At 37.2% G+C, this 13,659-nt stretch overlaps 1 protein-coding gene across 1 annotated transcript; it reads right to left on the reverse strand.

Moving 5' to 3' along the window:
- Window position 1: 1 nt before the first annotated feature.
- Window positions 2-13,414, reverse strand: LOC140224734 (uncharacterized). Its single transcript, XM_072301172.1, has 2 exons — window positions 10,470-13,414; window positions 2-3,171 (listed from the first exon to the last, which is right to left on the reverse strand). The coding sequence occupies exon 1, from the start codon at window positions 13,139-13,141 to the stop codon at window positions 11,597-11,599; it is 1,545 nt and encodes a 514-aa protein (XP_072157273.1). The 5' UTR covers window positions 13,142-13,414; the 3' UTR covers window positions 2-3,171; window positions 10,470-11,596.
- Between the last annotated feature and the right edge of the window lie 245 nt (window positions 13,415-13,659).

Raw genomic sequence — 13,659 nt, forward strand, 5'->3', positions numbered from 1 at the left:
TTCTTCTTCTTCTTCTTCTGATGGTTTATTGGCTTATATTCCAAGAGAGGAACCTACAGCCATCTATAGACAGAATAACAAATTAGGATTTAATGAACATGAGTGGGAAAGGAGGTTAATAGAAAGGTAAGGTATTTAGTTTATTCTAACATCACCATCTTCACGCTTAGAGACCCTTCTAAGCGACTCCTATACCAGGGAAAACTGGGCCCTGGAAAACATACAAAGTGAACATATGGAGGTATGATTGGGACTGTGGATATGGTGGAAAATAGAGATTAACTCCTACAAAATAACTAATAAAGTTGATTGTTATTTAAAAACTGGTTATTTATTTTTTTTTATTTTTTTACTTTTTTTTTTTTTAAATAATTTTTATTTTTTTTTTTTTTCTGTTATAGATTTATATTATTATCTTTTAAGAAATTAGCGATGATTTTATATATCTTGGGATCCGGAGTGTGGAGAATATATGAGACGTTAAATGGAGGGGAGTAGTTATTTTCGATTAGCTTTTGAATCAGTATATCTCGATTTATTAGATTTTGGCATTCAAATAGTATATGGTTTAAGTCACCATATAGTCCACAATCGCATAGGTCTGAGTCTTTTAGATTTAGTCTATTTAAATGTGATGGAAAATTTCCATGACCTATTCGAAGTCTAATTAAGTTTTTTATTTCACTACGATTCCATTTTAGTTTATCAAACCAAGGTTTTCGATTAATTTTTGGGCAGATTGATTTTAGCTTCTGTCCCTTCCAGGAACATTCAATCCATTCTTGGTTCCATTCTAGGTATGCTTGTTTTTTAACATGAGGGATTAATTGTTTATAATACAGTTCATCATTGATATTATTGGCCAAGGGGAGCAATTTTGTTAAGCTGTCTGCTCTTTCATTCCCTGGGATTCCTACATGGCTTGGAATCCATAATAGCCATATATTATTAAGCTGGTTGTGATACAGAAGTGACTTTATGTCATTTATTGTTGGGTGGAGATCACTGGATTGATTAAGCAGATTTTTCAGAACATTTTGGGAGTCAGAGCAAATTATTATATTTTTATGATTATTAGTTAGGCTATGCATGATAGCTCTTTTTATGGCATAAGCTTCCGCGTCAAAGATCGATGCGAAATTGGATAATTTATATAGTTTAAAGAAATTATTGATGGTGAATACTGCTGTTACATATGATTCTGATTTGCCTCCGTCCGTATAGTATTGAATATAGTTGGGAAATTTATCATTGATTATTTTAAGGAATTCTACTAGAATTAAGTGGGGATCTATCCAAATCTTTCTATTAATATTTAAAAAATCTATGTTTGGTTGGAAAAATTGGAATTTTGGGTTATTACTTAGGGATGAGGGGAGGGTAGTTTTTTTTATCAAGGGTTCATATTCTTTTAACTTAAGCCATCTAATTAGAATTAACGGATATTGTTTATTAGACCACCATGGGCTTTCCGAGATAGAGGCTTCTAGAGATTTCATATCATTTATAATAGCATTGTTTCTTAGACTCATTGATTTTAAAATTAGTTTATCAGTTAAGAAATTAAACCGGTATTGGATAGGGGGGATTGCTGCTTCAGCATTTAAATTGTTAGTCGGCGTCGACCCTAAGACACTTAATACTTTTCGTAAGCAATTGTTTTGGATTATATTGATTTTATTGCTAATTTTATAGTCATTACAATATATAGGTAGAGCATAGTCCATTATGGGTCTAATCATACTTAGAAAGAGTAAACGAGATACATTTTGGTTAATTCCCCACGCCGAGCCATGGAGGTATTTAAGGATGTTAAGTTTGGTAGCAATTTTGGTTTTTACCCATAGAGCATGGTGGTACCAATTCATTTTTCTGTGGAACAGCAGCCCTAAATATTTTACCGTTTCTTGGACTGTTAATATCGTATTCAAAAGATTTATTGTAAAATTTTGGGGTATCTTTCTATTTGTGAATATTGTGAATTTTGTTTTAGAAAGTGAAAAGTCGAGACCTAACAAATTAATTATCGAGTGGATTTCATGGAAGTCAGATGTTAGTTTTGTGACCGCTACATTTAGATCTTCATCTAGGGAATAGATAGCTATGTCGTCTGCGAATTCTGAAATGGATGAATGTTGTAACTTTTTATGTACCTCTGCTGTGTATATTAAATATAGGATAGGACTTAGAATTCCTCCTTGGGTTAACCCCTTTGATTGAACTCGCAGTCCCCAAGTTTTAAAATTATATGCTAAGGTCACTTTATTATTAGTAATAAGATTGAATATGATTTTAGCTAAGTCTATATTAATACCTAGCGCTCGTAATTTGTCTAGCAAAATATGATATTGTACATTATTATAAGCGTTATTTATGTCTAAAAATAAGCATGGCATAAATTTCTTTTCTCCCAATGCCTTATATGCATTTGAGGAAATATTCCATAGATTTTGATAAATGTTTTTTCCTTTCCGGAATCCAGCTTGATAGGGGGAGAGTTTAAATTTTGATTCTAATTTATATTCTAGTCTGTTTAATATCATTTTTTCAAAGAGTTTCTTGACAGCTGAAATAATACCGATGGGTCTATATGAGGTCCTTAATTTAGGATATTGATCTTTTTTCAATGAAGGATAGATTTTTATCATTTTCCATGCTTCTGGAATTTTTTTTGTCTGAAGAATTTGATTAAAAATGGATAGTAATATATTTTGACCTTTGGGAGAGAGTTGAATTAAACAGTCTACTTGGATCCTGTCAAGACCCGGGTTCTTCTTTTTTAATTTTTTGAGAGCTATTTTGAGTTCTTCGATACAAAATTTTTCTAGGTTATTGGTAAAGATGGTTTCCTCCGTCCATTGTTTTTCGAACGTAGCATCAGGTGTCAGGTGAGCAAGGAAGTCTTCGACCCAATCCTCATTGGTATTAGCGAAAGGTATCAGTGCCTTGTTGAGAATTTTAATTTTTTCAAATATGATTTTAGTCGGAGTATTATAATTTAAGGAATCCATAAATATTCTCCATTGTTGTCTCTTGTTTTTCCTGATCATAATTTTAAATTCGGCACAGGCTTTTTTATATTCGATGTAAGTGTTTAAATCGTTATTAAGTTTATAGTTCGTTGCTAAGTTGTCTCTCTTATCTTTCAATTTTTGACATTCCTCGTTCCACCTAGGGCTGTCCCCGAACCGATGAAATCGCTCGTTGGTTCGTACGAAACGATCGAGCGATCATTTCGTAATCGTTCACTTCAAAAAAATCGTTTCGAAAGCCTGTTTCGATCGGAATCTGTTTCGATCGAGCCTGCTCGATCGAAATCCGTTTTGAATTTTTTATTTTTTTTTTTTATTTTTTTTATTTTATTTTATTTTTTTATTGAGTAAAAATGTACTACTGGCCCTTACGGGACATTAATTACGGGGAGTTAATGTTCGAATAAAGCTTATCTTAAAAACTAATGTTATAAAATTTTGTTTTAATTTTTTTTTTTTTTTTTTTTATTTTGAACCAATTACATTTTTTCGATTCGAGCAATCTCATTAGGATTCCCGTGGGAGTTTCATGCACCGCTGATGAAAGCTCTAAAACGTCTCCCGAAGAAAGTTCACGGGATAAGGGATCCCTGGCTAAAGTCTTCCCAGTAAAATTTTTTTGGAAGGAACAAGACCAGGTTCCACATATTTTTACGCGGTGATTACCTACTTGTATATTAAAAAAGCCAAAACGGGTAATGCTCGAAAAAAAACAGGAACCCTTCTACCCGTTTTGTAACTTTCTCGGGAATCTTTGATCCCTTATCGGTTGAAAATACTTTCGATGGATGTAAGATGCTTTTGATTGCATATCAATGCCATACTCCGTTGCGTATCGCTGCGCTGCGCTGCTTCGCGCCGGCCGTCGACCGCGTTTTTTATCTCCCTCTGGCTTCCCTTCCCGGAGGCTGCCTCACATTCAGCCCGCGCACATTTTAGACCTTTTTGACCGTTTGCTTTCAATCGGTCGTGTTATGACTATGAGTAACAGCAGCCTCCTCGCGTCAACTGAACGCCTCATTCACATCTTATCTTTCGGGCAAGGCATTTTGTGACCCATTCTCCGTTCTCGCTCGTTCCCTCGCACCTGATCCTCCGCTCTGCTCCCGGTCCACGCATCCACGTTCGCCGGCATCTCTTTATTCACTTTTCCCCTTCATATTGCTCTTGTTTTTCCTCGATCTCGGATACCTTTTCGATCGAATGTCACCTGTTTCTTAGCCGTCGCCTTTGCGTGTCGATCGCCATCACTGCGTTACGTGCAGCGTGCCTCTCTGCTTCGCTTGGCGTGGCGCTGCGCCACCGGTCGCCGCCCGTCGGCCGAGTTTCTTCTCTCTTATCTCTCTCTGACTTCCCTCCTCGGGGTTCACCTCACATTCGGTCCAGCGTACATTTTGACTATTATTTGCTTGAAACTGGTTATCGCGTCAACCAAAACCTAATTGGCAAACATCACACATTTTTTTCGGGCAAGGAATTCTACGGCGCGCTCAGCCCCCCTCCCCCGCTCATCGGTCTCTCTTCATTTACCTAGTTTTCCTTGTTGTCGATTGTCTATCTAGGTCTTCACTGTCGCCTTTGTCTTTGTCCGCCGATCGCCAATTTGCCATAGCTACACTACTCACCGGTCTCCACTCAGATTTTTATTCACTATCACTTTTTTCCATTCCTTCCGTCTCTCTCATACAAATGAACTCGTCGCGTTGGCTGCTCCAGCATGTTTTGATTACCTTACCCGCTTTTGCTATCTCGTCCAATGATGCCGAAGCTTTGCTAATAATATTTGTCAGCACTTTAGTTTTCATTTTTTTAATATTACAATCTCTACAGCAAGAGGGGTATCCTTCATTGGCGTATCATGTCTGGAACCCCGTAGCCCCCTCCCCCCTCCATATGGTATCATTGAAAAGTCATCTTGCAGAAAGGACTCCAACAATCAGATCAATCTCCAACTCACCTTATGGACGGGTTTTCAATACACGCAGCAATGCACTTTCTTCTAGAGACTAAAATGTATTTTTGGTAAAGAAATATGGACTCAAAAAATTCATTTATATCAGAATTGAGACAGAATAATGCTAGAGAACGAAAAATCTATAAATATTGAGTTCAAAAAACAAACAAACAAACAAACGAAAAACCTCATTTCGTTCTGCCGCGACTACACCTCTCCGCTCTAAACTTATTGTTTTAGAGATTAGCCCCCCTCCCCCCGAAAAAAATTATGAATCTACGTGCAAGAATTATGAATCACGTACAAGAGTTTTCAGATATTTATATATTTTCATTTCTAAATTTTAAAGGATTTTAAAGTTTCAACATTGGAACTTTTTCTGCATATCAGCATTTAAAATGAAAAAGGTTTTCAACAGTGAGCCAACATACTGAATTAAGAAACGCAAACGCCTACATTTGCTGTTGTCCTGGATCCAAGGGAGCAAACATAGGGGTGCGACTTGCACTCTAGGTTGTACATATGAAGGCTGATAAGGTTCAGCTCTCCCATAAATGGGAACTAACGTGAAATCAAAGTAATGGTATAAACAAATAAAAATAATTAACTAATTGAGGGGATTAATCAAAGGGAAGGAAGAAATTAGTAAGTAAGTAAATATAAAAAATCCAAAATTGTATTTTTTGACTTTGTCCGTTAAATAACATACCTATGCGTCTCTTGCAGTCATCGTCCCGTCATGTAAATTGACCAGCTACGGATTCACTCTTGAGAACTCATGCTTTTCGATCCCAAGTAGCTTAAAATCTGCTCTTTGTCGCCCCACCCCCAAGAGTTGCATCTTCTGCAAAAAGAAGGAAGGAATCCCTTGCAGAAGATAAGCAATTTGCTGACCATTTGACCTGACTTTTCTACTTACACTGTTGAAAATTCTGGAGCGAAATTCTATGCCTGAGTCTATATATATGGCGCCGAGAACTCCCGAATAATTTGAACGCAGAGCGGAATTTACATTTTTTTGCGGAGTTTCATACGCTTTCATGGTGCAACTGTCACTTCGCATTCATTTCATTCGGGGTTTTTGGGCGCTATGTAGACGCCAACACCGAATTTCACTCCTCAATTTTTAACAGTGTGTACCGGCCTTTTCCCCGAAACACGTAATTTGATCACGTGTATGATTTCGTGAAAATATCTTTTATTTTACTCAATCTGGCGGTCTGGCTTTTACATCTACATCGTGGATGAAGCTATAAATCGATGAAGGAGGGGGAGGGATGATGGGATTCTCATATGGGACTCCGTCTGGCGCAATGGACAGAGGACGCGCACCGCGCAGCGCAGCGCGGCGACGCACACTGTGGTATTTGACCGAAAAACCTGGCCAAAACCTCAATTTTAAATTTTTTTTTTATTGGTAAACCAATGTGATATTCGAAATCTACACTATTTTTTACCCTGGTAGACATGTATGTACCATTTCTCGAGTGGTTCAATTTCCCGCGAAGAGACCACGAAGTTACCTAATTCTCAGCGATTATTTTGAAATGTTTTGGCGCGCTACTCGTCGATCAGTTTACTTCAACTGTGCGGCCATAAAAGGGAACTTCGGCGATATGCAACACATTCTTAGGGGCATATTCTACACAACTAACCACAGTATTTTCGAAATTTCCTTTTTTAGTGATTTTCACAGGAGGTTGAAAAGTGATGTAAAAGTAAACGTTTTTTTCGAAATTCAGAGTCCGATTTCTTTTTGCGCTCAACTGCGCTCAAGCGGCTTAAGGCGGAATGTTATAGTCCAAAGTGGGTATTTTCAGGATTCAAGGGTGACAGACTGAGGAAAACTGAGGAAATTGAAATTTTTGACCTTAAAGATGGACTTTTGAGCGATTTTCACAAACATGAATGGGAAAAATTATGTCGATACTAACAACTGAAATTGTATTTTTCCAACAGCTCTGACCCATTTAGTACCAAATTGGGTGATATTTGGTCACGCAACCTGTTTCTCTGGCCCCTACGCCCTCGAAGGAGGGATGAAAAAAATAATTTGAAAGCGGATGGGAGGGTCACTTTAAAGTCTTGCAAAAGTGTTTAATCCGTTATCTAACAATCTCTTCGTACATTGTCCTTGAGTATGGACATATTTATGCCATGTTTTACTTTTACAGACAAATTTGAGTCCATGCGGCCGCGGAGTGGGGCTTTAAAAGTGGCCCTCTGGCACCATGAAATTACGCTGAGAGGCACATTTAAGGCACAATTTCTAACCCAGCTGAAATGCGGCATCTATTTCAGCCTATGCTCCCTTTTTTAACACCTAACCTATTTCGACACGTGACACGTGCGTAGTTCAGCCATCGTCTGAAGCGCTGATTTTGAGCACTTTCTTGTACTTAAGAAACGTCCTCCCTAATTTATTAAAAAAAAATTATAAAATGAAAATTGGTAAATTTTACGAGTACGCAAGATTCACGTAGAAGATCCCGTAAAAAATCAGAGTCGGAGAGCTCAACGTAAAAAAATTTTGATTAAAGATGTAAAAAAAAACCTGAGGGATTAAATTGAAATCTTGACGTCAAAAATTCGCGATTTTTTGCGCAAAAAAATCCGAAATAATTTGGAAGAACAAAGTTTTTACGTGAAAAATCTTACTTTCCGTACATTAAAAGGAGGTCAGAAAGGAATGCAAAGAAGACAGATTGAACTACGATTTTTTACGTAAAAAATTGACGTCTCTGAATTTTTTCTCTGACTTTTTCACGTAAAAAATCACGATTTTTCTTTTTACCTCTTCGAACATCTATTTTTTATGTAAAATGTTTAATTGCGAAAACCAAAAAATTTAGGAAGAATATCTGTGCTGAAAATTCGCTTAATTGGCTAAATAGGAAATACCTTTGGAGTATTTATTACTAGAATGATACACTAAAAATTCGAATGTCCCCTAAATTTTTTTTTGTAAAAAGAGTAAGCCCGAAAACTGGATACAAAATTGTTTCGAAACCAGAGTTTTTTAAAAATCTGAGAAGATTTTAAGAACTTATCTTTATTAGATTGGTTTTAAACATTCTTGAAAAAATTGATGCATTTTATAATAAAATTTAAGAAAAGGAAAATGTCATTTCACTTTTGGTTTATTTTACATCTTGTTTTACGATTTTTTTTCTTTTTTTGTACATTTTAAGTCTTTGTGCTAGTAGGAGAAGAATGATTATAATTTCTCTTTGGTGTCCAAAAGATTAAGGTCAACCAACATCCGTGGAATGTTCTAAAATAACTAATTCCTTGGGAACAATTTAGTATACTTTCTTTTCACTTGAAATTATGGACTTGCATAATTTTCCAAGTACTAAGTGAATAAAAGTACAGCCGATATGCATGTGCCAGCCTCTGATTACAATTTACACCTGCTGGGGATCAAAAATCGCGCATAAGCTCCTTCTCGTGATGTGTAAATAAATTGTAAAAGAGGGACGCAAGACCAGCAGCTAAACAGTGGTGTCACAACCCCCCCCCCCCCCCCACCCCAGGTACTTGACGAGGTTCCCCTATTTCATTAATTGGGTGTGTGCGGACTCCTTCTAGGAGATGTGAGAGGGAAGGCCCCGAACTATTTTGACACTTTGATGTTCTATAGAGGCAATTCGAGGCTATAATCAGCAGTTTTGTCTCCTTTGCCACTGCAGAAACTTGCTCAGGTTTTATGGGTAAATATTTATTTTTTTTTTTTTTTTTTTTTTTTTTTTTTTTTTTTTTTTTTTTTTTTAAATTAAACGAAACTTTTTTACAGAAAAACGGAGGGGGGAGAAGAAATATGTGGGAGGGGGAGAATGAAGGATTGGAGAGAAAAGAAAAAGGGGGGAGAATAGAAGAAACGGGGGTGGAGGAGAATATAGCCGAGCGAAAACAGATGACACTTTGGCGGATTTACGCAAACTGCCCATAAAAAAAGAAAAAAAAAAGAAAAAAAAACTTCACACCCTCCTCCACCCATTTCAAACTTGATGAGTTGCTTGTCTGTAAACATGGCTACTGACATCACTGCAGCTAAATGATGGAGTAGGTGAGCAAAAGTCCGAATAAATTGTAAGTCGTCCCAGGCAAGAAGCGAGGGCTGAAGGATAGCAGACAGGACGGAGAGTCGCATTAGGTTACTAGTTACTTCCTAAAAGTTCGATCCATTCGATTTTATAAAGAGAAGTTGATGAAGAGCTTCAGTTGAACGGTGGCGTATATGTATAAAGATAGTGAAAGAGGAAGGAGACGCGGATCACGCGGACGACAAAGGTGAGGAAGGGAAGAGAGTGGGCAGTAGCGGCACCGATAAGAGCTTCAGTCAAACGGGAGCTAGGATCGAGATCTTGAAAGAGGAAGGAGTCACAGTCACAGTCATGGGCGGCAAGGGGAAACAGAGATACCTAGTCAGCGGTGCCGTCACCGAAAGGAGAGGTGCATGAAACAAAAGCTATGCGAGGTGTGAGGAGCACTGGAGCAGGTCAGGCGCCAGGGGTCAAACCAAATACCGAACCGAAGAAGAGTGTAATTGTGTGATATGAGGAAAACGAACGGGGACGAGATAAGGACGATTCGATGTAGGATGATGAGGGCGTGTGTGTGTGTGTGTGCGTGCAGTACGGGCCGACATATGTATACTGAGCGGATGCAAAATTCGAACGAAATGGTCAAAACTGTCTAAATGCAGCTAGTATCATTATCATTGTCGCGGCACGCGCAGCGCTGGCGAGCGCCGAGCCATACTACCAAGGTCCATTGGATCATTATTGTTATTGGTAAATGGCATTTGGGCTAGGAGCTAAAGGAGCATTGAGATCGGGAGGTAGGGTAGCGTAGCGGACCTCTGATACTTTACAAATAAATGGTTAGTAAAAAATGAAGTGAATGCGATAAGCGCATATATTTTGAATAAAAATTGATCTGATAAAGTAACTTTAGTAAATAGACGAGAATAGAGACCTGGTATTTTCATGGTTTGTGTGGTTAAATTAATTTGTTTTGTTGTGGGAGGGGGAGGGGGAGGGGAGAAGATTAAGCAAATGGAATGCTTTTCGGTAATTCTATGTATACAGAACACATGGTAATAATATAATTTGCGGACAGAACTGCTACGGTACTTAACGCTGATGCTGTTATTTCAATCGAATTCGAAACGAAGAAAAAAATTAGAGGAAGAGGAATTCTTGACAACAATATGAAAATTCTGCAATTATTTGCTAAACATGGTAAAAATCTTTTTTCAACATTAAAAAATAACATTTCGATCGAAACGGCTTTCAAGACAAACGTTTCGATCGGGCATTCCGATCGAGCACTTCGATCGAGCATTTCGATCGAACATTTCGATCGAGCAGTTCGATCGAGCAGTTCGATCGAGCAGTTTCGATCGAAACAGGTCTTCGAACGATCATCGAAATAATCGATCGATCGATCGATCGGTTCGGGGACAGGCCTAGTTCCACCAAGGTATTTTTTTAAACCTTTTTTTTCTCTCTTTGATGGGGGTAGTATTTATTGTTTGGGGAGTTGAGGGATTGTTTTTGTTTTCCTTATTAACTGCTACGTTAAGAGCTTCGTTTATTTTTTCTATGAAAAGATCGTAGGAATAGAAGGGTTGGTCCAGGACTCTATCCAAAGCCTCTCTGAATGTCGTCCAGTTTTTCAAAGATTTCAGAGGTAGTAAATTAGATTGCTCAGATGGATTTGATATTCTCTCGGTGTTCTTCTTATAGGTGTAAAGGCAGGGGAAGTGATCACTACTTCCTGAATTTAGTGACTCCCAATCAAAGTCTAAAGTTAAAGCTACTGAGCAGAAGGCAAGATCTGTGTAACTTTTGTTTTACCCTGGGGCTGTTCTCCTAGTAGGTTGGGGGAATATAGAATTAATATTGAAGAGGTTCTGTTGTTGCGAGAAATCAAAAATATCAGTGCCTCTTCTGTCACTAGTAGGATATCCCCAAACAGGATGTTTGGCATTGAAATCGCCCGCCCAGAGCATGAAAGTCTTATTAGATAAATCGTTTAGTTGAAAAAAACTACGTAATTCTTCAATTGATATTTTACTGTTTGGATGGATATAGAAATTTATGAAAAAGAAATCGCTGCCATCAATTATTATTTTAGATAATTGAGCTTCTATTCGCTCATCTGCAAACACATTTAGGTTTAAAGCGATTGGGTATGAGATATATTTAGTTTTAATTAGGGTAATAAGGCCTCCGTAGCCGTCTTCTCTGTCATCCCTGAAACAATTATAACCTGGGAATCTTTTTCGATAGTGGGGTTTCATCCAGGTTTCAGAAAGCATTACTATATCTGGGTCATGATGGTGGATTAGGAAAGACAGGTCTACATCGTTCGGTAGGAGGGAATGTATATTCCAACATAGGATTTTAAAATTGTTTAGTTTAGGTTTTATAAAATTAGAAGATATCATTGGTGTTGAATGATAATTTATATTTAAGAATTATAAAACAAATTGTAATATTTTTGTTTGGAATATATTGTTTTTTTTTTTTTTTTAATTTTTTTTTTCTTTAGATTATTCAAGGGAGGATTGATTTAAGTATTTTTTTTTTTTTTGAAGGTGTTATTTAGGTTTCAGCGTATTGTTTGGGGTTGATACAGAGTTAGTTTTTGGGATTGATATATTAAGATTATTAGGATGGTTAGTTATTTTTGATGATGAGTTTGTTGGGGGGGAATTAGTTACAGAGCATTGTTGGGAGGTTGGTTTATTCGAATTAGAAGGGACTTGAGTTAGATTACTTTGCGTATTCGGATTGTTAATTTTTGTTTGTTGCATGGAAGGGTTTCGGGAATTCGAAATCTCTTTGGGTTTTGCGGTCTTATTAAGGATAGCTTGGGGGGCATCTTTTAAACTTGCGCGATAGTTATCTAGCCATGCTTTTGATGGGAGTTCATCTTCAAAGGAGTTAGTTTTCGGTTTTTTTCTAGTTGGAGAAGGAGAAGCCACAATTTCTAAGTAAGGTCTAGTTAGATCCTTCATAGAATATTGGTAATTATCTATTTCCATAGCATTAATGTCTATCAGATTTACAAATTTATTTTTAAGTTCTGGAAAATTAGCTAAAGACTGAATATTTTCAATATTGTTTGATTCGACTGTTCTTATATTCTTTTGGATTTCTTCAATCCTACCTGTAAGGTTTACTATCGAGTCTTTTTGGTAAGTATTGAGTAGTTTTTGCGCAGCTTTGAAGTTTAAGTCGTATGTAGCCATACATTTTTTTATCAGCTTTTGTTTATGCATTTCCGGGCATGTTGGAGAAAAGGTTTGGTGATTCCCCTTACAATGAAAACATTTTAAGTTATTAGGACAAATGTCTTGGCCCGCATGTGAGTCGCTACATTTGTTACACCGAGACTGAGATTTGCAGATTAAGGAGTCTTTAAAAAAGGCTCGGTGTCCGTAATTTAAACAATTAGTACAGTAAACAGTACTATAGATATATGGGGAGGTAGCGCACCTGGAATAAAAGATGTATAGGTAATCCGGTCTTGTAGTGCCTTCCCATAAGATGTCTAGTTTTTCTGTGGGGATGAGGGCTCCATCATCATTTTTTCTGAAAATCCTTCTAACACTGATTATTCTTTTGTATTTTTCTTTCAGGTATTGACCAATACTTTCTATTTCCAAGTCTGAGTGGACGTTGTTTACTATTAGCCTCTTGGTAGTGAACTTTAATGGCAGAAAACATTTAACATTTTCATAGGGGAGAGTGTTGTTATCATCATTAAGAAAATTATTTGCTTGTTCTCTCGTTACTAACTCGATATGGATGAGGTCCTTGTTTATTCTTTGGATCGTTTTCAACCCTGAGATTTTAGATTTATATAGGAACTCTCCAATGAGGGTTGGATGTTTATTACCGATACCAGGTTTACTAATAGCTACCATAAAGGGTCCTGTTGCATCTTCTTCGTAACGAATGTCATTTAATCTTTTTATAATGAAAGCATTACGATTACCTGTAGATTGAGGGGACGCAGATTGATTGTTATTATTAGTAGGGCTTTGAGTAGTTTGATCATTATTATTGTTGTTTCTACTAGTTAAATGCTGGGGATCAGGGTTGCCCCCAGGATCTGGGGTTTTTTCTTGATCAGGCATAATGAGGTATACGAAAAAGGACTTACATAATTGGTAACGGATTAGGTGGTTAGGATCATCTTTGAGGTTAAGTACAGCACAAATGTGATGAAGAGAGAAAGAAAAGTTAAGATGAAAACGGAAGGAAACGAACGAAGGAACACTTCTTGGGAAAAGTCCTAGATAGAAGAAAAAAAACCAACAGAAGCAAAGCTTTTAGAAAAAATAAACTAAATACTGAAATTACGAAAGAGAAAATCGAAACGATCACAACGCTTGGCGAAACAGCGGGGACTGAACCTCTAAATTCTCCTGCTGAAAGGAATCTGCAAATGTGTCGCCAACAATTGCAAGAGGAAGGCAGAATGCTGAATGCAGAGATGCATTCCAATTGTTTTTTACAGCAGACACCTGATATGGTGTCTGCTCAACATTTCTATTGAGTCTTCAATTGACTTAATGAAGAATCGTTAGAACTCCCAGTACGTGGAGTAATTAACAATAATTACAGTAACATTTATGAGTTGTTTCCTTGTTAG

The sequence above is a fragment of the Bemisia tabaci genome, chromosome 6, assembly GCF_918797505.1.
Source record: "Bemisia tabaci chromosome 6, PGI_BMITA_v3".
NCBI classification, from domain to species: domain Eukaryota; kingdom Metazoa; phylum Arthropoda; class Insecta; order Hemiptera; family Aleyrodidae; genus Bemisia; species Bemisia tabaci.